Consider the following 25,639-nt stretch of genomic DNA (forward strand, 5'->3'; position numbering starts at 1 on the left):
CCTTTTGTTGTCTGCTGCTTTCTGATCACATATTTTAATATTATACATATGTACTATGTATTCTGTGTTTGAATCCTGGATTATTCACTAGCATACCGCACTGGCAATCAGGAGACCCAGGTTTGGATCCTGGCTGAGCCAATTATTGTCTTTCTGGCAGTTTTCGAATTTTCGTTTTTATTTTCACTTTATCAGTGCAGTTCTGTTGGCATCTTCCTATAAATGCATGTTTATCCTTCTAGGCAGTGCAGCCACTCTAATCTGTTCCTGGCTCGTGTTTATCTCGCTGTCTCGAGCAGTCTTCTTCTTTCTCTGCTACAGCAGCCACAACAGTTCATTCATCTACATCAGTGGTTCCCAAATAGGGGTCCGCGGACCCCAGGAGGTCCGCGAAGACACTTCTGGGGTCCGCGAGACCCTCAACAAAATTTTTTCTTTTTATTTTAGTTGGCACGTTTTGTGTAGTTTGAAGTGCGAGTGTGCCACGTATTGATGAACTGACCAGAATGAAGTGATGTCGCACCTTTGTTTTATGTTTTTCTGCTACGTAGCAACAAAAGGCACCTGTTTCATGCTCCAGATGTGTTAGCTTACTAACGTCCCCCCCTCCCCCCCCCGCTGGACGGGGTCCCCCATCACTGCCAGCGGTCCGCAAGGGATCCCCGACACATCCATGGCTGGGAACCACTGATCTACATATTTGGACTACCTATGTGTGCTGTAAAAGTGGAGCCTTATCAATACATTTTTCAAGGGGCCATAATAAAAAAAAATACTTAAACAGTGAAAATGTAGCAGCTGATGACATTTTTGGGGTCCTATAAATGATACAGGAATCAACCCTCGTGCAGCAATTTATATTTGTACATAATTTCACGGCTTTGGAAAAATATCATATTTATTTAAATACTGGTCAACTTTTTCTCTCTGAACCTTTATCTAGAATTAGTGGTCAACCTATATTTGTAACCAAGGAAATGTTTTCTTAAATTTATTAAGAGAGAGAGAGAGAAGGCTTGCCAAAATTTATTAAAAGGATAGTAAGAATCTTTATGGCCCAAGTAAAACTGGGTTAAAAAAAATCCAATAAGACCAAAAGCTGTAGCACATGACTAAGCAGCACAAGTTGAGAGCATAAACAAATAAACTATATGAGCATTAATACAGGAAACAGGAAACAAAATTGACTATTAATCACCACAAGGCTACATCACACACATACAAACTATGATCAAAGGGAATGTCGTATGTAGACTTACACTTCTCAGAATTCTTGACAGTAGAAGTATAAACAGCCAAAATAAAGAAACAATTATGCTAGTTAGCAAGGCAATGTCATCCTATGAGAGCGTGGAAAATTTCTGATCAAGACTGGTGATAACTGTTAACATCTGATTGCTCTACTTACTGCCAGCTCCTGGTGAGGTCCCGGTATCGATATCCGGACCAGGCAGATTTTTTAGCGGCCACCGGTTGTCCAGAGGGTGCAAGTTCGCTCCACTTTAAGTGGAAACCAATTTATTCTTATGTAAATCTTCACCGTGGGGACTCCCCCTAAAAATCACCATATGTCAAATCAAACTAACCCAGATTCTCCCCACCGTCAGTTGCTGCTCCTTGCACACCGATACAAAGCGGTGAAGCTTGACGTGTGCACGCCAGGTGTGTTCCGCATTTATGAACTTTAAACTGCAGAAGTAAAACTAGTGGAACCATGCAACCAAGCACAGCAAGTCATGCGTGTATGCTGGAAAGGAAAACGGAAAAATGAATGTACTGTAACGAAAACCTCTGTCTTTTCCAAGCCTATACTCCGTTTCGCCTTATGATGTACCCCAATGGACGCCACGAGCCGTTTTAGCCAATCCAGTGCTCCATGCGTTCTATGTGACTTTACGCTTCGAGCTACGGATTGCCTCTGGTGGCTTGTGGCGTCCACCAAACTGAAGCGAACTTAAAACCGGAACTCAATCGTTATTTTTAGCTGAATCGGAACTGAGCTAACCGGCAGCATGGCCATATTCTTGGAACTGAAACATAAAAAAATGTATGTTAACCGGTTCGAAAACGGTTACGTTTTGAAGCCGGTTACTGTTATATGCATGCCTTAGAACCAAAAGAAACGTTAAAAAGTCAGAAAATAAGTTTTAAATTGCAACTTTGGGTGCCAAATCTGACTACCGTAAAATACTGGGCAAGCGCCCACTCAAAATTTAGAGATATTCTCGAATAAATGGGGGATGGGCGCTTCTCCGGTCATGAATTTTACATATCAGTGTACTGTGCATATTTTCTCAGATCTTACAAATTTGGGAGTGGGCGCTTAATGTGGAATGGGTGGATACGCGGTATTCTATGGTAGGGGAGTAGAAAATTTTGGTGCATGCGGTAATACCCTTCTGTAGCCAAATCTGAAAGAAGTGCCGACGCCATATTCGTGGCTAACATTGTCGTGTGCTGTACATGTACTAATACACTAATGTCAGCTCAGTAGCATAGTGTACTACGAGTCGCATGAAAAGGAGCACCAAATAGTCGGTCAGATTGTCGGTACCTGTTTTTACCAGAGGCTCGGCAAAATAATAGTGGGTGTACATTTGACGGCATTCTTTGGTCATGCCTCAAGTCGGAAACCTCTCTATACGCCTGCATCTTTGCAGTGGTGGAACCGGGGGGTTGATTTCTTTGGTACTGTCCTCTGCCAGGTGGCTGGAGATGCTGCCACAGCTGCTGACTACGATTGCAGCCAGTGAGACAGTGGCTGCCAGAGGCGACACATTGTCTGGCGTCCAGTTCAAGAAGCTCATTGTCGAGAGCCTCTGCTCGTGCGCCTGGGAGCCCAAATGGGCCACACCTCTCGCCCGGATCCTCAGGTCTCTTGCTCTACCTCGCTTGGTGCACACGTCTGCTGACATTGTCGGTACTTTGGGATGAGTGTTTTCTGGCCAGAACCCGATTTCGCGTCATGACTGTCGGGACGAGGCTGTCGGAAATAAGGCGTTTAATTTGGGTTAAAGGTAAGATACATTAGCAGTGAGCCCGCACGTCAGTTGGCGTGCATCCATCGTGTCAGCGTTCCAAGCACGAGACCCTTGCACTCAGTCCTCACGCTGGCTTCCTTGTCGTCTGCCCTGTGGCACCCTCTTCGTACTGTGGCTCTCACGACTGTAACTATTCCTATGGAAAGTGGAAGAATTCATGCCTAATTTCTTCTCGAATAAGGTATATGATGTATAGTAGCTAAGAGCTGCATTATTTTTTATAGATTCCAAAGGAGACCATTATCACCAAGAAACAAATACTACCGTATTTACCCGAAAATAAGTCGACCCCTATTTATTGAACCTACCGAGAATTAAAAAAAGTAATTCAAGTGCAAGTCAACCTTTTTTTTTTTTTTTTTTTTTAGGAATAGGGGAAAGTATGGGCAAAAGAAAGGACCACTTTTATTTAAAGCACTCCGGCTAAATCGCAGGGCGATGCCGAAAACTTAAACGTCCTCAGAACTTCGGGACATGTCGTTGTCGTCAGAAGCTTCGTCAGCTTGGTAGGCATCTTTGCAAATTTGCAACCATACCTCACTGACACCATTGTGAAATGACGACAAGAAGGTGGAGACGGGCGAAGTGACAAAAGACCAAAAATCAAAGACGCTAGCACCGCCGCGAGTCGCCGCAAGCAACAAGCTAAAGTAACCTCCGTTTTTTTTTTTTTTTTTTTTTGTGCACATTTGCGAGGGAGAGGAATGGAGGGCAAGGTGCATCGCGCATTGCGTTCCTCTCCCTTCCCTTCCCCCTTGCCCAGCGAGGGAAACGCTACAGGTGCGATGGTGGCGAAACCCGACACCCAAGGGATGTGCACAAGTGGCGGGCACGGCGGAGGGGGCTATCGGTTGCTGCTGTTTCGGCTGTTTTCGTGCACCAAAAGCTTTTTGAAACAAGAAGCGGCGCAGCTCTACGGCAACGCCAACTTGGTGATTCGATAGCTCCATGCCCTCGGTAGGGTTGCAGAATTTGGTCGCGAATGTAGGTTGAAATTCTGTGGTCACGATTATAGGTTGACCCTTAAGTTTTGACAACATTTCCGGAAAAAAGAGGTAGACTTATATTCAAATAAATACGGTAAACACTTGCAATACATTGTGGCCGCTGGCCAGAGCTGCAATGTAGGATGGATGATGACGAACATAATTGCTTTTTAAGAAATTGAGAAAAAGTTTGTTCACAAAGGCAAATAAAAGGCTCGAGGTACACCTAAGTACTTCTTATGAGTTATGAATGGGAAAGCATGCACGCTGCTCTTCGCTCCCTTCTTTAATCTGCGGCGTACAACGCGCTGACCTTGGGCGTGGAACGGTGGAGCCGCTGCCTCGCGGACACGCAGCGCCATCGGGTGAGCGATCGTTCATGCTGTCGTGTGCCTTGTGGCGCGAGGAAGGAACAGACAGCAACGTCGTTCCCAGCAGAACAAACTCCTTGGTTTATTCCATGCGCCATATATATTGCCACGCGCCGTACAACCGATAAGAGGCGAGCGAATGCGGGCATGCGCACAGGTCGGTTAGTATGACAAATCAGTGATGACACAACAGTGTGACAACACACTCAGGATGACACCACACAAACTGTCGCACAGCGGCCAATGGGAGCCTCGTCGACATGCGGCAGCCAATGGAACCGAAGCCGAAAATCCATCAGCTTAACTCGGCTCCTATTGGGATCGCAGAAACTAGGTGCCGTTTTCGTGCTTCAAACTGATGATGTCGGCTCGCTCCATGGGACAGTTAATGCTTTCGCATTAATATTTGGGGTTACTGAAGGGTGCCAGCACCTGTAAGAAGTGAGGTCCTTCATATTCTTCTGATGATTGTTTGTAGCTCCCACAACATTGACAGATAACTACCGTGAAATTCCGAGCAAGCGCCCCCATCCACGCAAGTCAAAATTACCAGCAAAGTGGGAGGGGGCGCTATTTTGAACGGCACCAAAATTCAAGATGGCGACGACAAAAGTTTTCTGCCAGAAAAAAGAAAAAGCGCAGTGCACAGGGATTTAATATTTTATTTATCTGTGGGAACATTTACTTTATTAGGCCAAAGATTTGTCACTGCTATGTTAATCACTTTCAAAACCACCAAAAGACACCTCATAGTCGGTCCAAGAAAATTTTGCAGCATTCTGCGATGTTTTTCAACTGCATGCCGTTGGCTATTTTAACAGCCTCTTCAGAAAGAAGCCGGTTGCTAACGGCTCGTCCTGCACTTTTTTTGTGCTCCAGGTATTCAAAGAGCGCGTCGTCCGCGTATTTACTGAACACTGATGCACCGTTACTAAGGTTTTGTCTAAGTTTGGCTTTCCTGTAGTTTTGCTGTAGCAAATTGTCAAAATTCTTGTCCCATTCCCGTATCCGGTCAAGCTTGAAGTGTCGAGACGTCTGGTGCACGTTTTTCCCGTTATCACGATACCATTGGACGACCTCGATTTTCTTTGCCAGTGTCAGAATGCATAGCCCAACTGACACCGCCAGAAGAAAGCGACAATGGCGTGTGGCGACTGGGCTGATCGGGCTGCAAAGTAGGATTGGATTGGATTGGATTCTTGGGCTGGACTTGGCAGGTCAGTGTTGCCTGGGTGCGGTCAGCGCGGTGGTGATACGGGTGCGGAGCGGGGAGGGGGGTGCCGGAACGGCGCGGAAATGTGAAATAGTGAAGTTGGCGGGGGGGGAGGTGAATGGGTGAAGGGAGGAGGAGGAGGAGAGAGGGTAGGGGGGGGGCGGGCCTCTTGCTCGGGTGGGGGCGCTTGCTCGGAATTTTACGGTATATGTTACCCTGGTCAGTCTCCAAACTTGTTGCATCATTTTCCCATGCATAAAAATAAAATGCGGTCCCCATGTACTGTATTTTCCAGGCTATAAGTCACACCCTTGTATAAGTTGCACATCCGTATATTGAGCCGTTTTTGAGGAAAAGTTGGTATATAAGCCTCACGTTTGTATAGGTCGCCCGTCTTTGCTCGGTTCACGCAATGAGTTTTTTTTGTTTACGCGCATTGGTATTGTGAAATTGAAGTTTCGCATAATCGGCTAGATCGCAGGTACCGTTTGACATGCAACTTTGGCGTTTCGGCTCGCAAGGAATGCCCCTAGCTTGGCGCTGTCTGGCGGGAGCAATCAAGTATTTCGCAGCAAAAGGACGTAAAACGCGCAAAATGAGGAGGTGGTTGGCTTTATTCGAGCGAACGCATGCCGAGTGAAGAAAAGTTTAACTAGCCAGCTTTGAACCACTAGGCCCGGCCTAGGACAAGTCCCGGAGACGATGCAAGCATCGATGTGCAGGCAGATGGATAAATCTGGACATACTTCTTTCAGGAGCTCTAAAAGAGCGGCTAGGCACAATCCTTCCTTTTACATGCAGCAACACGGCTGAAGCATGGCAGAGAAAAACTGCTCATAAAAAGGAAACTAAGAAAGGCGTGAGAAAATATTCTGCAATATGTGTATACCAGCCCACTTACCTTTCAGTGTTACTGGACTGAAGCAAAAGAATACGGAACCATGGCTAAATTGGGCAACGTTGATCACATGCTGTAAAAGCTTTATTCTCACTGTCTTGCCTATGCAGATTGAGCTGCTTCGGGGAAGCCATAAAATTTCTTGCTTTCCGAGTCACTTATGAAAAGTGTTGAAGCGTGCGGCGACAGCAGTGCCTCCTGGAAGCGGCAACACCACCCATGGCTTCATAGTTAGGGTGCTGTGCAAAAAACGGCACACGGCGCAATAAAAAGTGGCGTCGCACCGTGAATTTAAAAAGAAAATGCATATACTGTAAACGACTTCTTTTTTGCGGGCTTCAATATTTTGCAATTTAGGTCAAAGCTGAAGTTTTGGAATAATTTGCGTGTTCTAATTTTCTTGACGTGGTGGAATCTCAATATAGATTTCAATGTGTTTTGATTTTACCTAAATCGTTCACGGAACCTATTTTTTTGCACACTGTAGGCGATTCGCGAAATTCATGAAAATTAGGTTCTTGCCAAAATTATGTCGTTTACAGTAAGTCGCATCCAGGGATGGGCAGTATTTCAAATACAAGTATTTGAAATATGTATTTCAAATACTTTGTGTATTTTGCATTTGTATTTAATTACAAATTGGGTATTGTATTTGACGTGTGTATTTAGATACTAAAATCTGGGTATTTCAAATACAATTGTAATTAAATACAATTTTTTGAAATTTATGATCACTGTCCAGAGTAGGAAGAAAATTATGTTCCGCACCGAATGCAGTGTCTCTCAATCAAGCACAAGCGTTTAGTGACTTTGTGATTACGGTGCTATACTCCGTTTCACCTTATGTTGTACCGCAGAGAAGGCTAGAAGCGCGAGCTCATAGTGTTGGGAGCTGCTCTTAACGCACGAGAGCTTGTGCCGCCGACATGTGCCCTAGAGCAAGGAGCTCGCGCTTGTAGCCTTTCCTGCAGTACATCATAAGGTGAAACAGAGTATAGTCCAGGGCAAAAATAGTGACGAAATCGACGTTCGCAGGCAGACTGGCTAAATAAGTGCCTGTGACAACTTGTGATACTTTCCAGCCTGATTTCCATCCATATCTTTGCCTGGAACATTCTAAATGCGCGGGTCGTCTAGATTTTCGTAACTGGTGTGAGCTGCAACAATAAAAAATTCTCTAGCTAGTGCTGCGCGTCTTGGTCGTCTCGGTTCTTTGTTGGTCTATACCAAAATGTATTCGACAAAAAAAGCTGCTTGAAGCTCTGTACTTTTTTCACCTATTACGTCCAAGCTGATTACATTTTTTTTTAATTACATTTCTATTACGTTACTAGAGCCTCGCACACTAACTCCCGAGTGTGCGATGTAAAATTAAATTGAGATGCCCAGAAACCCGTTACAGGTGCCCTGAAGTCGCTGACGCAAATTTTGAGGAATGTATTTGGAAAAGCTAGTATTTGGAGGAGACCAAATACATTTGGTTGTATTTGTATCTTGTACTTAAATGCTTTTTTGGAAGTGTAATTAGATTTGTAATTAAATACATTTTTGACGAAGTATTTTGTATTTGTATTTCGATACATATTTGCATGTATTTTGCCCGTCCCTGGTCGCATCCTTGTATAAGACTCGACTTATACACTGACAAATACAGTACCTAGTAATCTTGATCTGGGAACTAGAAGAAAACAAAGCGGCTTGTCTAGTTTTAATGCTCCACCAGGTAATGGATCAAGAGAGCAGCATTAAAAAGGATTATTACTTTTTAAGAAACCGCACAAAGCATGTGACGCCTGGTGTTAATAAAAACCCAAGACCTTAGTGAGCAAAAAAAAGAAAGACAAAGGCAGAAGTAATAATAATAATAATAATATTTTATTTCCATTACAAGTAATGGTGGAGCCAAGAAAAAAAAAGGTGTTGCAACGCAGCTTGACAAGTAGCGTGGCTTTTTTTTACATATGCAGAACTGATTTTCACGTAATGTTGACGTCAAACGTCTTTCCTTTCGGTCAGTTGGAGGGCGCTTTGTAAAACCGCATGTAATGAAAACATGTACTGTCAAGACCGGTTATAACGAAGTCGGTTATTACGAAATAGCGGCCGCAGCAAAGCGATCACGATTTCCCATTCCCTTTCGCACTTCGTTATAACCGAAGTCGGTTATAACGAAATAGCGGATATAGTGAAGTGATTTCCGATTCCCATTGACTTCATTAAAACCGGTCTCGACAGTAACGCTCATCTCACTGATATCTTTGGAACCGTACTACCCATGCGTCTTAATTTGGTATGGTTGTGTAGAGCAGGGATTCTCAAACTTTCTGGTCTCACGGAACCCCAGGAAGCCTCAAAAACTACCGCGGAACCCTCCCCCCCCCCCCCCCCCCCCCCTCTATATTTGCCGACCGAGAAGCAACAGATGCACAATTGTAGGCAATTTTGCTTGTGTTGCTTCCCATATATCCCCACCATATGAATCGCGATGTCAGTACAAAGTGAGATGAAGGCACTTTGCATGGTCCTGCCGCGCATTCTGCGGCAGGGGAGGGGGGGGGGGGGGGGGGTTGCAATTTGGGTGTTCGCGAAACCCATGAGACCAGCTTGTGGAACCCCTGTGTTCCCCGGAACCCAGTTTGAGAACCTTTGGTGTAGAGGAAAGAAGTCATTACTTGATCACGCATCTGTCGCATGTGCAGATGGTGCCATTGTCGTGCCACGCATGGCACAGCCTGAGCTAAATTTAGCTTCGTGCGCGGCATTCACGGAGACATAGCTCGGCTGTATGTTTGTCGATCTGAGTGGGAGGGGTCGTGTTTGAGGGAGCTCACTCTGCCACAGTAAGTATAGTCCATTGAACTCAAACTGGTGCTCATTAGGAGTTACAAGTGGGGTTCCGTGTTTTCTAATAAATCCGATAAACTCCGAAAACACTCGCCGGTAAAATTTTAGCCAATTCAGATTTGTCTGAAAGTCTCCGAATATTGAAGTCACAATGGCAAAATAAAAAAATTAAAAAGGCAGTATTTTACAAATAAGGTTTGTCAGAGCACAGGGCCAGTGGTTTGAGTAAAGGCCAATTACTCACATACTCGGCTGCTGACCGAGTGTGTTTGTAGGGGGGATTGGTGGCCAAGTATGTTGGCACACCACTGCTCTAGGAGCAAAAGCTAGTGTTGCAGAGCCCAGGGATCCTGAGCTCAATTCCTGCCTTTGTCGATATCAGTAATGGCGGGTATTGTGCCAGAGTGTGAGATGTAATCGCCACTGCGTGATGCATGAAAAGACCCATATATTAGCATTTATACTGCACCGGCCAAATGGCCTCTCTATGGCATTGAACCAGTGTTGTTAAATCTCAAGGGCAGGTGAACCTCGCTGTAAAACATTCACAGCATTTTTAATGCGAGAGCATTAACTGTCCCATGGAGCAAACCGGCGTCATCAGCTTTTGAAGCCGTGCCAAACGGCACCTTCCCCTGTCCCAGTAGAGCGAAGCCTGTCGTCTGTACCAGAAATCTGATGGCTATGCTCCCACTGGCTCTCGTGCGGCATAGTTCCAGAAAATGCCACCAGAAAAGCCCTCTCCATGGCATTGCGGTGCACACAGCGGCCCGGCCGCTGGCAAGAAGGAGCAGCTGGCCGCAGAGCCTGGCAGAGCCCACACGGGCAAACTTTGGAGAGGCTGTACGACCGAGCTCAGCGCGGCGCAGCCACTTCAGGAGAGCACGCGCTCGGCTGTCGGCCACTACCTCGGCAGTAGCAAAACGTGGCTGCTCACGCCAGTACGCTGCAGACGAAATAAGGAAGTGGAAGAACGAGATTTGCACTTTCGGATTCACAACTCATAAGAAGTGCTTATATGTCCTCAGTTTCTTTTTTTTTTTTTTATCTTTAAGATATTAAATTGTGCGATGTGAAAGTTGATTTCTCCTCCTTTTTCCTGTCAAGAAACATATAATAACGGTGGTGTACCGCATTTCAGCGAAATCCCATTAGATTCATCGGAGCTCGAGTTTGCGGTGCCAAAAATGATGCGGGTTCTTCCAGACCTGGAGTTGGCAGAAGTTCCACCGCTCGTCTACCAACTTTTACTCTTTGCAAACCAGGTAATGGTCATGTTTGTCTTTAGGAGAAACTCAATAATTTTGGCTCCAAAGTTGTCATTTCGGCAAATAGTAGTAGGCTGCGATTTGCTGTACCGTAATAATACAAAAGCTGTTTTTTTTTTTATTAACCTTTAATAATTTGGAGAAAAAAGACAAAAAGACGAGGTAAAAAATGTTTGTGGTGACCGTCGGTCACCACATGTAATGCGTATTTCAGAAACAGTGCAAAGTTTCATGGAGGACGGACAGACGTTCATGATGACGGGGTTAAGGAAGAACGTCTGACAACTCGCTGTCTTGTGGAACGTGTGATGGAATGACAGAGCGGTAACCTTCCTTGAGGAGGGCGTCCAAAAGCCTGTGCCTTATTATAAGTAACTAAAGCAGGGAACCTGTGGAGGGTGAAAGTAGGCGTCGCTAGGCGCTCCACAGGCACACCATGCGGCATTATCTGTATGATCTGTATCGAGCAGGTCCAAACGCCGTGCCGCTGCAAGAATGGGATGTAGGGACACCAGCACCGGTTGCTATGAATACTGCCGCACAGTGCCCGTTTTCATTGCTCATGTGTTCCCTGCTTAAATCTGTGCATCGATTGCGTGCAGAAGTAGCTACAGTATGTATCTAACTTCTGCGTACATTAAAACATTTTTTATCATTTTTTTTTTTTTTTTTCACCCAGTTAAAAGGTGGTTGAAAAAAAAAACAGCCCTCATAGTTACATCCCATTCATTTATGGATACTGCCGCGCAGTGCCCATTTTCATTGCTCATGTGTTCCCTGCTTAAATCTGTGCAGTGATTGCATGCAGAAGTAGCTACAGAATGTATCTAACTTCTGCGTACATCAGAACATTTTTTATCACTTTTTTTTACCCACTTCAAAGGTGGTTGAGAAAAACAGCCCTCGTAGCTACATCCCATTCATTTATTCTTTTTTCTTTTTCTTTCTTTTATAGCATACATTTTATTTCTTCCACTTTCCACCTACCCTGAAGCTAACGTACCTTTCAGAGGAGCATTCTTACCTCTACAACTCCTAATACTGTCATCCTGCCATCCACGAACACCATTTCTCTGTAAACACCTTTGGGGTGCTTACAATCATTCCCACTTGCTTTAATTTGCGAGCCATTGGGTGCAATACCGCAGATCTCTGTCTGTCATGCACTCCACTTGAATAACACTTTTATTGTTGAGTTTGTCGTGCTCAGGGGGTGGCAATGTGAGCTGGTGGAGCAGTGTTCAGTCCAGAAGGGTAAAGATGCTATGCTGGGGTCCCCGGCTGCTTTAAGCTTTAGAAGGAAGGTTGGAATAAACTTCCCCGTTCCATATCGTCGCAGTGCAGTATACTCCATTCACCCGTAAGCTGACAGTACCGTAAAGTTCCGAAAGAACGCCCACCCAAAATGGAGAGATAAATTGTGAAAATCATGGGGTGGGCTATCTTTGGGGACGCCAGAGCAAAACCTTATCAAAAATTAATGATAAACACCCTGGCACCGGCTACAAACGACGCGACGTGGGAACTGATACCGCAGGTTGCGGACACCGCAAATCCGCGTTTCACAATGCAATAAACATGTGGGAATTCGTTATAAACTCCTGTGTCACTGGTAAGGATACCGCAGGTTGTGGACGTAGCAGATTCGAGTTTCACGGTGCGAAAGACCCGCGCAAACCCTCCGAGAACTCACACCTCACGGTAACGAATACAGCGAATCATGGACGCAGCAGATGCAAGTTTTACAGTGCAATAAACACGTGGGGACCTGCTACAAACTTGCCTGTCATGGGAACCGATATTGCGTGCAGATCGCGGCCAAAAATGCATGAATCCGCTACAAACTCGTATGTTTTGGGTACAAAGACCGCAGGTCATGAACGCAGTTGAATCGTATTTCAAGGTGCAATATACACTTGGGACCAACTCGCGTGGAATTGAGATCTTGCGCGCAGATCGCGGACAAGAACGCGGGAATCCACTACAAACTTTATGTCACGGGAATGGATACTACAGATTGCGGAGGCAGCAGATTCGCATTTCACGGTGCAACATGCACGCGGGAGAATGCGTGTGTTACGGGAGCCGATATCACACGTGCACATCGCGGACAAAAGCGCGGGAACCCGCCATGAACTCGCTTGTCGGACGCAAGTTCATTGGCGTGGTTGATGCGATTCCTGTCGCACATCGCGTGACGTCCGACGGGAATCGGGGGTGGGCGATGTTTTGGAATTTTTATGTTACAGATATTTAGTCAAAAAAACAGGATGGGCGATCTCTCGGAAGCGGGCGTTCTTTCGGAACTTTACGGTAGGTTGGAAGCTACATGCTCATGGGACCAGTCGTTCACCCATCTTTCACCACGTGACCGTGCTCCCGCCCATACCCACGCACAGAGGGTGGAGTCGGGTGACAAAACGGTGGGGTTGATTTGTCCGGTGAGTGCATAGCTCCCATTGCACTGTGCTATAGCTTATGAATGCAGCATAGTAGGTTCCCTTCCCCAGCATTCTGAAGGCACCCAGGCAACATTTTACCCCCTTTGGCTAGCGCTCTGCTGTCTTGGCTCACATTGTCGCTGACTGTATGCTCTATTATCGATGCTCAGGAGGCTCAAGTGTAGCACAATCATATAGCACCTTTTTTCAACGGATGTTGACCGAGGTCAAGAAGCGGGATAAGACATTAGTTGAGGGACCTCTTGTTTCTGGCCAGCTTTCTGCCAAACAAAACAATTGCTGTTGGTCCCCTTTTTTCAACTTTCAGGAAGGCATCGAGGTCATCTTGGAGACAGTGATAAAGTTCTTTGCCCAGAAGGAGAAGGACTTGCAATGTAATGGGTGTGTATCGTTAATGTTTAACTCCATAAGCAGTCTTGTTGAGCTTTCTCTTGACTTTCGAGTCATTCTGGAAATGCTCAATCGGAGCCTTCCCTCATTCCAGTGCTTCTGCCCCTGGCGCCAAAGAAAACCTGGAGCAGACCGAGGCTACTGTCACCCTCCACGTTGTATTTGCTGCACGACAGAACCTCGTCATCACCCGTACCATCGTCAAAATGCTCAAGGCAACTATATACATTCTTTTATTGGTTACCAGCTGTTCTATTTTTAGCGTGGAATGTGCTTAAGAGCTGTGATCCTAGAGGATAGTGTGACAGAACACGACGAAAAGCTGTAATAGATTGTGCAGCATGGATTTCAGGGAAAACAAAGAACACATAATCGAGAAGAATTAAATTCCGAACGTTTTCCAACAAGAATCGAAACCAAAACCCCAAGATTTTGAGCCTGACTCACTACCACTGTGCCAAGAGAAGAGACGTGTGAGGTGGTAGTTGCTTTACTACAGTCAAACCCGATTACAACAAACTCTGGTACAGGGAATTAACCCCTAATCGAACATGCAAAAAAGTTTTATCAGTTGCATGCAAAATATACTTCGCACAACATACTTCACAATGGATATATAAAATTTCCAGCGCCTACAACCGCCAGCAAACACGCAATCTCCAGCACTTCCGGCATTCAACTTCCTTGTAGTGCAGACGAAGGTTCTTCCTTGCCCGGCATGAAGCAGCCACTTAGTTACGTTTAGTCACGCTCTAGCACTGCAGCGCTCTATAAGGTTTCATATGTTGTAACAACCGTGGCATTTTTCAGCTAATCAACTTCGCTGTTACCGGTGCTTTTGGAACAGACCGAATTTGGGCGCGCATGCAGTCAATGCATTGCAGACCGAGCCTCGGCATTGTAAACTTTATTTCCCTAGGCCTCCTGCAATACAACTTAACATTTGTTCTGCAATCTGGTGCGGTTCATGGTTCAAGATGACGACGAAGCAGTGGCACGCTCTTCAGCTCTCGGACAGAGTGGACATCATTACTGGATAATATACGGCAAAAAAACACTGTCAAAACGAAGGAAGATCTAGACAGATGCGGCGTAACTTTCAACTGAATAATTTATTTGGGAAAATGTAGAAATAAAAATAGAAAAAACACGTGCTGGTGGAGCACTGTAAGATAAGGTTTAAACACTCTCTAGGAAATCAGCGTAACTGGTTTCGCATATACCGTAATATCCCGAGTCATCGCCCATCCCCGAGTCATCGTCCACCCTACTTTTTGGGCGAATATCAATTTCCAAGAAAACACCGAGTGATCGCTCTCCCCTACAAATGCCCCAACACAGACTCCGCGATTTGCAAACATTCATCCTACCCGAATGACATGGCCGCGAACCTTAAAGGGACGCTGACACCCCCCAAGATATTTTTTTATGTTTGTCCAGGCGATTTAATGTGGTATCAGAAGACCACCCAATCAATATTTTGCTGCAGCGTCGCATATATTTTTAATAAAGTAAAAAAAATGCAACTGCTCGAAAACGAAACTGGATTGGGGAGGAAGAAGAAATGTAGAGGAGGAAGGAGTTTCTGGAAATCACGTGGCTACACCCGACTGTCTTTTTTTGTTTTTTTCTGGTTGTGCGATGCAGACGAAAGATTTGCACGTCACATTAAAAACGCAAAAGTCAAGCACTGACGTTTGTGTGTTTTTCAAGCTCTTATCAGTTTGGGTTCGTAAGACGAGCGATGTCTTCAAACCAGGAGAAGGGGCAATGACTCGGTGACGTCTTCGTGCAAATCAGCTTGGTGGTCGGGCATGTCGTATGGAATAAATCCTAATTGTTTTTATCGGTGAACAATTTCTCTTTCGAAGCTAGACAGATTTGCCGGTACTGCCAACAACAGTTCTGAAGTAGAGGTCTGCAAACGAGATTGGACAGAGCACAAACAGCAATGCATCACGAGATGAGAACACTAGCGAGACAACTGAGATGACCTTCGGGAAATGGGAGAGAGCAGAAAGTAAAGTACCTGCTGGAACGGCGACAGGCCCAGATGACTAAAGAATGAGACTAGTTAAGCCGTTAGGAACAAAAAGCAAATTAAAGACAGGCAACTGATCAAATAATAATGGGGGGGGGGGGGGGGGGGGGGGGGAGAGGTACTCAATGATAGGAGACTAAACAAATTGAGATTGCTATATAAAGGCGAGGGAAATGAGGATAGCGTAACATCATTCCACCCAATAACAGTAACTTCGGTCCTGTAGAGACTAACGATGCAGGTAGTAAAAAGAATGGAAGAATGGGCCGAAAACATTTTAGGTGAGCTGAAAAACGGGTTCCGAAGAGAGAAGATTAGATGATAACTTATTCATCATCACTCAATGTATAGAGGTGGCACAGACGAGAAAAAAGCCATTATGGATAGCATTTCTATACTTTAATGTGGCATACGACAATGTGAGTCAGGAAAATCTTTGGGTACAGCTGAGACAGTATGATTTAGATGCACACTTGATTAGACTTTTACAACAGGTATACACAAATAATAAGGTTGCTATAACATAGGAAGCAGAAATTACAGAACCGGCAGAAATAAAAAGAGGACTCAGGCAGGGTTCTCCCCTATCACCTCTATTTTTTATGATATACCTGAGTAGAATGGAAAAAAAATTTGAAGAATGCAATTAAGGTTTTGATGTCATATATGGAGAGAGGGGTAAAAGTGAACCAAGTTATACCAGGAATGTTTTACGCAGACAACATCGTTCTGTTAGCAGATAGCCAGGATAGGTTACTGGAGCTGATTAAGATCTGTGGAGAAGAAGGCGACCCTCTGGGCCTGAAATTCAGTTGTGACAAGTCGAGAATAGGGGCTTATAACGATGAGGAGGGAGGACCCGCTGAAAATTCAAGACGCTATAATAGAACACGTAGAGAAATATAAATACCTAGGAATGAGGGAAAACATTACTTGGAAGAACAGAAAGAAAATATACTAAAGAAAGGAAAAAGGAATGCAGCAGTTATGAAGAATAGGGCACTATGGAATATGAAGTTCTTAAGGGAATTGGAAAGGAGTCATGGTACCAGGGTTGTCTTTTGGCAATGCGGTGTTATGCATAAAATCGGAGGTCCAGTCAAGCTGTGGGCAGACTGGCACTGGGGGTGCATGGGAATGCACCAAATGAAGGAGTGCAGGGAGACATGGGCTGGGCATCTTTCGAGGCTAGAGAGGCGATGAGTAAGTTGAAATCTGAACAAAGGCTAGATACAGTTGAGGATATATGATGTGCGAGAAAGGTATATAAGCATCTGTACATGAAAAGTTTGAACACTAAATGAAGAAACTGAACCGGAAAACTAAAATTCAAATACCAACAGTCAAGTGCGGGGGCAGAACAGACTACCTCTGCAAAAAAAGGAAATAAAAGAAGCTGGGAGAAAGATGTGGGTGGAAAGAATGCAGGGAAAATCAGCTTTAATTATGCATAGGAGACAAAAACAGGAAATCAGGAAGGAACATTGGTACAAGAATTCACGGGGGCACTCAATGGTTATTCGAGACAAGAACAGGAGTATTGAGGGCTAGGACATACAGTGAAACCCGTTTAGAACGAACCCACATACAGCGAATTATTGTCGATATCAAACTCACAAAAATTTTAAATAAAAATGCATGAAAAAAATACTTTTTATAACGAACAACATACTGGCTATATCAAACTTTTTCCCCCCTAGGAGGTTTCCAAAAACGCGCAAACAATCGTCTTCTAGCCTGTGCCCTCCCCTCCTCCCCCACCCCTCCCCAAAAAAAAAAGTAGGAAAAAAAGAAAATTTTAAATGCTCAAGCTGCCAACAAACTTGAGCGAAGAGAAGCGTTTCAGAAGGGGAGATAAGCTAAAAAGAACAAACTCTGCACGCATGCAGAGAAAAAAAAAAAAAAATCTTTCCAGCGCTTTGTAACAAGGTGGAAGCGAAGATGTGACAAAGAGAGGCTCTCGTCTTGCAACGAACGCATCGTGAAAGTTCGTTGTAAATTGTTTTTGCTATATCGAACTACTTGCTATATCGAACTGATCATAGCATTTCCTGCTGTTCATTATAAACGGGTTTGACTGTATAGGACAAAGTATGAGGAAATCAATGTGCGGTGTGGCGTATGCCAAGGGGAAGACGAGACAATAGAACATGTGGTGTTGGTGCACAGGGCTTGGTCCCGCCCTCCCGGAGGGTGCAACGAATTTGGCCGGAGCCCGTGGGTTTGCAGATGAGAATGGAAGAATGGATAAGTGCATTTTAATAACAAAGAGGAGATTGGAAGAGTGGTGGAAATTATCTAGGGACAATTGAATGACGTACAACTGACTGGCACAACTGGGGACAGGCGGTACAGCAATATCCTACACCGCCTGGTAATAGTTACGAAATTGCAGAGGGTAAGCAAATTGGCAAAGGAAAGAAAGCATACTTTTGGTTCTTAACTTCTAGGCTAGGTGGCGTAAGCTACTGCCCAATATAAAGGGTACAGCCGTAGCATCCATCCATCCCACGCCCGTCAGTCACCGCAATTGCTTAGTCTGCTTCATTCAGTCGTCCAGTCCGCGACTCCCACGATACGACACAATGTTGAGAATTACGTGGAGAATGCACAGAGTGCTTCCGGATCTCTCTGTAACTTTTTTTTTTTCTTCCAATCAATGTATTTGCAGCTTTTTAAAAACCAGGAAAAAATCGGTATCATATTTTTCTCTTTTTTTTTTAATATTGAGTGTGTTTTGATGATCCATGACTTCGATTATATTTGGTATGTATGTCTAAACCATAGAAAACGGCATATGACCACGGAAAAGAGAGTGAGCGCACCTGAAGCTAGCCAGTTCTCTATCGGCGGTTTTTCGGGCGGAAAGAAAACAAATTTTGAGCTGCATATTGTGTTTTAGGTAGTTGGGGTCTCATATGTCATGTACAAATAAAAACCTTGGCAAGCGTAACTACCCTGTCAGTGCTCCTTTAAAGTTGCAGGAAGTTTGTGACAAAGTAAAAAGAAGGAGAGAACGACACTTCGTGTTGCTTACGCATTTCCTCCCCGATTTCTGCGACCCCGAAGTCGGAGTACATGTGTACGAAAGGAAAACGATGGAGGTAACTGAATGGAACTTTGTTTTGCTTACAAAAACGTTTGTTCGACGAAAAAAAAAAGAAAAAAGAGTCACAAAGCTAGCTCAAGCAGTAACCCATCCAGGGATTGTGAGATCAGCGAACGCCCCATATCCTGGAATGTAACCGCAGAGTGTAATGTCAAAGTCCGTCTCCACAGGAATACAGTCACCGCGAACCCGCTTCTTCTCCCAGAACGGTTGGTAAGGTTGTGCAATGTTTGAGACAAAGCCAACGAGTAAAGATTTGCTGGAATGCCGCACACAGACGTTTGTAAAGCGTCCCATTTCAAGCTCTGGTCATGGTGCTGACTGCGCCTCGCAGTAACGCCGCCTCAACTCGCGTTGATAGCCCGCATGTATGCTCCAAACAAGAAAGTTGCACAAGAGCTTGCTCCTTGTGAATGACAAGGCGCCCAACCTGGCCTGATGCCAAAGTATTTGCCAACACAATCGCAGGCTTTCCCATTTTACCAGCATCGCTCTTCGTCTCTTCTTCTGCCCGCTCGCTCGCTCATTGCGCCTGGTTGGGTTTTGTATTTTCTTGTTGACTTTTTTAAAATTTTTTTTTTATAGTAATGAAGAGAGCATAGCAGTGTTAGAACAGTGCTTTCACGGAACAATCATTCACGCTGTATGATGATCGGTGGTGTTCGTCGTGCGTATGCAAGCGACGGACTTTGTGATAGTAAAACATTCTTACATGAGTATTTTTTGCATAAAACAATGAAACTAATTCGAGTTTTCAGTTCCTTTGGGGTCATGTGAGTTTTCCTTTTGAATTAGTTTCCCAGAATTAGTTTAGGCAAAAAAAGGTGAAATCACTTAACGACTTCAAATTCAACTCTTTAATATACTGCAATCAATATGTTCACTTTGAAATAACTGTATTCTCCTGAATGTTTTCATTTAGTGGTATTTGTGCAGCGTAGGATACTTTTGGATGCAAATGCCGGGGTGCAAGCCAGGTGTCGAGTGCAGGTTTTACAGTAGAAAACTGTTTCACGTCTTTGCCCTTTGACTTCTGTCACTGCAGACCGCACAGTCTTTGCTCCTGCCTCCATCTAGTTTGTAAATATAGTAGTTTCGTCGGTACCCCCAGCTTTATGATTTTCTCTTTGGCATAGCAGTTGGTTTCGTTGACTATATCAGTCAACAAGGCATCAGTAAAAAAACACTGGAAGTGTTCCAGCTCACTTGTGGGTTTAGGTTGCACGGCTTGGGGACCTGAATTGTGAACCGTAAAACGGTGAGTCTCAAAATCTTGATCTGTGTCCAAGTAGGAAGTCCAACGTGGAGGATTGACTGCGTCTGTGCCTGTCTCCTCATCACTTTCTATTCTCTCACCGTCACTTTGCTCCCTTCTTTCTCTCTCACTCCTTTGGCGCTCTCCTCCCTTTCCTTCACTTTTCTCCTCTCCGGCACACTTTTTGAAGATTCTTCAAGGAACACCTCGGAGGCCTACTTGGGATTGTAGGTGTCTACACCGCTGAAATCACCTTCACAGTCATTTGAGTCACAGGCCTGTCGATACAACGCAGACAGAGTAAAGGCGGCCATGTTGAACACTCAAAAGCACGTAAACAATGCCCTCCTGCGCATCTAGCAAAAAAAAATGTGTTGCACCTCTTACGGCATTTGTTGGAGGGACAAAAAACTAAGTATACATAGCTTACATACCCGACAAGAGATGGTGCAAGTTGGAATTGTCAGGATGTGCCCAACATTTGACCCCAAAGGAGAAAAATGGGCTCTAGGGGAGCCCCAACCCTTGTCCAGAATGGGAATATTTATTTGTCAGGAGATATCCGACAAATGACCCCAAAGTGGTAATGTATCCCATGTGCAGCCGCGCTAAATGTGTAAAAAAAGGGGCATTTTTTTTTCTTCAGCTTTTTCTAAACTTTTTGTGCTTACCCACTGAAATATGGCCCACCCCAATTTTTTTATGAATTTCAGGCGGCAGGGGGTGAGCAATGATTCAAGATATTACGGTTGTGAAATTCTTTGTCCGACAATAACATTTGCCTTGTCGAACGTGGTGAAAAAAATATCTGACGTTGCCGTCGTGTTCAACATATCTAGGAGTATGTTAAACACCCTCTGCATGTAATGAACAAATTGTAAAAGATTGCTATAACCAATCATTGGGTATATCGAATGAAACCGGGCATTTTATACAGTTTGTTATCAACGGGTTTCACTGTTCGAGGACGTGAAGCATGTGATTAATCGCCGCGTGGTTTGACGTCACAAAAAATATTCAAAAGATCCGTGGGGTGGTGAGTGAAACCTACACATTATGTCTGTACCAACCTTATTTGTAGGGTCAAGTTTTTCTTTTGGCTGATGCGCTTCGCCAAAATTTTTTGCTGTAGTAATGACCATAACTGCTGAAGCTAAACCCATCTTTTAAAATCCTAAAAGGAAAAAAAAAATTGCCTGCGTGTTTTGCGCTTTTTGCCAAACTGCAGTAGCTATGTAGGGTGAGTGGTGCTCTTAGTGTTAGTGTGCCTAGGACAGGATGACCCTTCATCCTTTTCAGTGCCTGAAGTGGGTGATGCTCTTAGTTCAGGCGGTGCCCAGGGCAGGGTTTTGTATAGAAACATTACGTCACACCATTGTCTCTTCGTGATGCTACGCGCCCACTTCCCTTCAGCGCCACCCGGATGCAAATCCTTTGCACTGAAGTTTCTGGGTCACCAAGAGAGGCGAAGCACGCTTTTCTGCACTTTCCACTCCTCTCCACTCCACACGCTTTCTCACACAACCTGCTTGTGCTCCTCTCATTACTGTGTTCTGGGTTCGTAGCTCAGTCAGCTGTGCACTTGGCTTTCACGCCGGTGACCGGGGTTCTGTCCCTAGCACCGGTTGCCGTTTTGTTTTCAATATCGTTTAGCAGTTACGGATTGACCGACCTGCACATTTCGTGCTTGCACGGCTCCTGAGGTTGATTAGCCCTATAATGCTACTACAGTACTTTAAAATTAACTGTGGTGTAACTGGATGGGCTGAACAATGACTGTTTTTGCCAAAATTATTTATTGCATTATTAAAAAGAACAGATGGATATGTACATGCTCACCGACTTTGATAGGAGATGCTTACTGGCACACATCTGTGTGTCGCAGGGAAATGATTGAGCGAGAAGCTCGCTTGTGTTCATCTCCTCGGTATCGTCCACTTTAAGCTAACAAAGATGTGCCAGTGAGGGCTCCGCTTCTGGATATTTGCTGTTTGTGTGGGGTTACTTAAGGGGCAGCTATTTCACCTGTGTGTACAGGTGTTTGCCCAAGCGTCTGTCTGCCATTTTTGTGCCTTCTACTCCTATCTTAATTGGTGATTTTAATTATGCAACTCTAAGTGGCACCCTTCAGAATGGTGACTCCTAGCTTCTAATTGATTACAAACCTTATTTTCCTTATTATGGTCCCATAAGGACAAGGAGGTGCTTAGAATTGGGTCAGTATAGTAGCGTTGTTCATATATGTGTTCAGGAAGCATGCATTTTTGCCATATAGCGATACATTCTCAATCTCAAAGTTGAACTTTTAAACTAATTGAAGTTCAATGAAAAAACTCAGCAAACCTGTAAAAAAAGACTCAAAAATGCACTGATGATTGGAACTACTCCACTATTGGTGCTCTAGCACAGTGGTTCTCAACCGTCGATGTTTCGCGGACCCCTTGTGGATCGGCGGAGATGATGGAGGACCCCGTTCGCGGTGAAGGGAGAGGAAGGGTATACGATAAATATAATGATGATTTAATAAATGGATATAACTAAGGGCTAGTGTGAAGTAGACCTCTCTTATTGACATGCACACGAGAAAACTCGTTCGAAAACTGAAAAATGTCTTCTCGACCTGAAAAAAAAAAAATGTTTTTTGCCCGGCTTGACTGCTGAGGCATGGCTTCGCGGACCCCTAGAATGCCTTCGCGGACCCTTTGCGGACCCCCATTTGAGAACCACTGCCCTAGCAGCATAAAAGTTGACCGATAATATAAGGTGATTGCCAAAAATGTAATTTTGTCCCTGCGAACTGCAAGGCTAGCTTGTCCTCCAGTATACAATGAGCTTTGCAGAGCGGCTGTACCTCCACAGGCAAACAAACACAAAGCTAGTCAAATCCGGCAGGAAGAACTCGGAAGATAAACCCCTGAAGTCTCGGAGGAGGCAGCCAACATTTCGCTAAGAGTCTTCACTTAGTTGGGATCACCAAGTTTTATCGAAGGTGTTAAAGCAACATGTTTAAGAAGATAAACCCATTTTATTGAAGCACAGTTTTGTAAATGAAAGGCCTCAATTTGGAACGCAACAAATCAGTAACTAACTGAAAAGAAAAAAAATCAAGTGGTTAAATTATTAATGCTGGTATCTGTTCACTGGCAAAATGACTTGCTTTATGTACAGTTAATGCGCTTCTTGAGGCCCAAGCCACCAAGGGTAAGCAGCGTTTCGTTGAAAAGCATTTAAACGAGGGTGTATCGCCTTTTTCTCTAAATAGAGTTTTTTTCAAAGAGGGTTCTATGAACTGAGGTTTCTAAAATGATCTTCGCCTGAATACAGTGAAATGAATGCTTTCACTTGCATGCTCAGTTTAATGTCGATAGGCACCATGCTTCATATTATATTTAATTTGCCTATAATGCATTGCATTGGCACATATTTTTGAAAGGGATATGGAGCAAACCTTTCCTTAGCATTTTATGCAGCTCCCCATTTTAGTACTAAATCTATATAGTAGTGCACACTATCTGTTTATTGCATAGTGCAATGTCACATGAGATCCTCGTGGGAGTGGAACAGCTTTTAGTTATATCTGGTTATACCCATACTTATGACGAGAACCTCAATAAAGTCAAATTTTTGAAACATGAAATATGTGCAGACCCTCGCATAAGTCTACTGAAGTACCATTCAGCTACCTTTCGGACTGCTTGTCCCTGGTTGAAATGTGAAAATCGCTGTAAAAATACTGATAAATCAGCGACAATGGCATAAACAAAAATTAATTGATCAGTATTTTTGCCTGCAACTCCCATGTAAAAAGATTTTGTCCAAAAATTGTCAATTAGTTTAGGTATTGTTGTTTGACTGTCCCGTTGGCCAGGTAAAATTTGACAAGTACTTGCACGCTGAATAAAGTCAAGCTAGAAATGCAACTTTTATTCAGGAGGAAGACTGTTCCTTGCGCTCCATCATATTGGAGCTTCTGGATCTCTATAGAAGAAAAGAGAGGATTTCTGTTGTTTTGGTGTGGCATTTCAAGACCTAAGATGTCCTTTGTGTTCAAAATTTTGACCTTGTCTTTCCTACAGGCAAGGCAGATACAAGCGAGCTTTATCTTCAGTCAATTCACCTTGACCCTTGCCCTGGCCCTGACGAAGATGCACCCCTTTGCGGAGCAGGTGAAACATGCGCGTTCACCCGTTGATCGGGAAGGAACATGGTGTGACTGACTGCATTCTTTCAGATGCTGGATGTGTTGAAAGCTGCTGTATCCTCTAATGCACTAAGGCATGTCAGGTATAAGGAGTCTTTCTGGGTGAGGGAAATGATTCCCAAGCCTCAAGACCCCAGAAGGATCATTGTCAACATGATCCAGCACAGGTGAGGCTTTTCATTGTATCTTTGTTGTTTTCTTGTGGCACATGTTATTGCTTGTTTCGCTTTCTAAAAGTATGTAGTTGATGCTCGGGGATGACTTCACTTGTGTAATGGTTGCACTTCTAAGCATAACCGAGAGAGAAGTGGATATTTTCTCCCCATCAGTAAGGAGCTCATTTGCATGCCTCTTATCTGTACCTAGTCCTTCAGCATGTTAGAGCAATCTGTCAAAGTCTCGGAAAGTATCATTGCTAGGTCCACCTTTGCACGTGAGAGCTAGCAAATGCGTGGTACACTGGAGTCAACTTATGCTAGCATACTATCATGAATTGAAAAATATCCAGAAAGGGGTATAGGAAATTGTTTTTTGAAAATAAGCCTGCCGCAAAGTACCAAACATTCGCCCATTCCGCAATAAGCGCCCACCTTTCAATTTGGTAACATTTAGAAAAAAACACGAGGACATATCTTTACATTATTCTTGACCTTTGAAGTGCCCATCTTTCACTTTTACATGATTGTCTCCAGATTTTGAGTGGGCGCTTGCTCGGGATTTTAGGGTACTTGCAGTCTGGTGCACAGAATCCAGCAGAGGTGCTGCCGGCGCCTCCGCTGGATTTTGTGTTCCAGATTTTTCCACTCAGAAAGGGCCGTGACACGAACTTCGATCACATTTTTAGTAGGAAAATAGACGTCGCACGTGCATAATGTTTCAGTTTCTGACCAATACAAATATATAAGCTAACCCAAAATAACCATGTATTTGTCATTTTTCTCACAATCTAGTTGTTTACTTTGGCTGCACTGCACTTTGTACTATATTTCAAACAACATGTGGGCCAATTCTACCTGCAGGGGGCTTACGTCATAGAAATAGTGCAGCCAAGGGTGTTAGGCGGAACATCCAATTTTGTTTTTACAGGTTTTTTTTTTTTTAACGCGTTAGCGTTAAGGAGCTCATGTCACAGAAAAGCCGGCCTCGGTGGCGTGGCAGAAAAGCCGGTGTCGGTGGCGTGACGCGAAAATCCTGATTGGTCGATAGGGTCATGACGTCACAGCCACATGACCTCGAGCGGGAATTTCAAACAACGCTCACGTGAAACGTGACGTCACGCGTGGAATGAAAGTGATTAAAAAACATGGTATGTAACGCGAATTAAAGGTTGTTGCATGTCTCAAATTATTTCACTTTATAGACCACCACGCGGCCCTGACGTCACGCAGCTGCGGTGGCGCTGTCGACGGCACTGCGCATGCTCAGACACTTCACTCCTCCCGAGTTCGGTTTGTGCGCACGCGCAGTGCCCACACCTGGTGTGGGCAAACGCGGGCTTGTTTGTAAACAGCGTGTTGGTCTATACAGTAATGATTTGCCTTAAAGAAAAATTTGAAGAAG

General features: G+C 44.4%; 1 protein-coding gene across 2 annotated transcripts in view; it reads left to right on the forward strand.

Annotated features, from left to right (window-relative positions):
* LOC8035993 (Fanconi anemia group I protein) overlaps nt 1-25,639 on the forward strand; it is a 76,343-nt gene that overhangs the window by 13,487 nt on the left and 37,217 nt on the right. For both annotated transcript variants that reach the window (XM_040216834.3, XM_040503285.2), the window contains exons 6-11: nt 2,706-2,873; nt 10,495-10,618; nt 13,391-13,464; nt 13,568-13,688; nt 23,955-24,044; nt 24,110-24,246. In XM_040216834.3, the coding sequence (XP_040072768.2) occupies nt 2,706-2,873; nt 10,495-10,618; nt 13,391-13,464; nt 13,568-13,688; nt 23,955-24,044; nt 24,110-24,246 (714 nt within the window). The remainder of the gene's footprint in view (nt 1-2,705; nt 2,874-10,494; nt 10,619-13,390; nt 13,465-13,567; nt 13,689-23,954; nt 24,045-24,109; nt 24,247-25,639) is intronic.

The sequence above is a fragment of the Ixodes scapularis genome, unplaced genomic scaffold (genome assembly GCF_016920785.2).
Source record: "Ixodes scapularis isolate PalLabHiFi unplaced genomic scaffold, ASM1692078v2 PGA_scaffold9__187_contigs__length_104089568, whole genome shotgun sequence".
NCBI lineage: Eukaryota > Metazoa > Arthropoda > Arachnida > Ixodida > Ixodidae > Ixodes > Ixodes scapularis.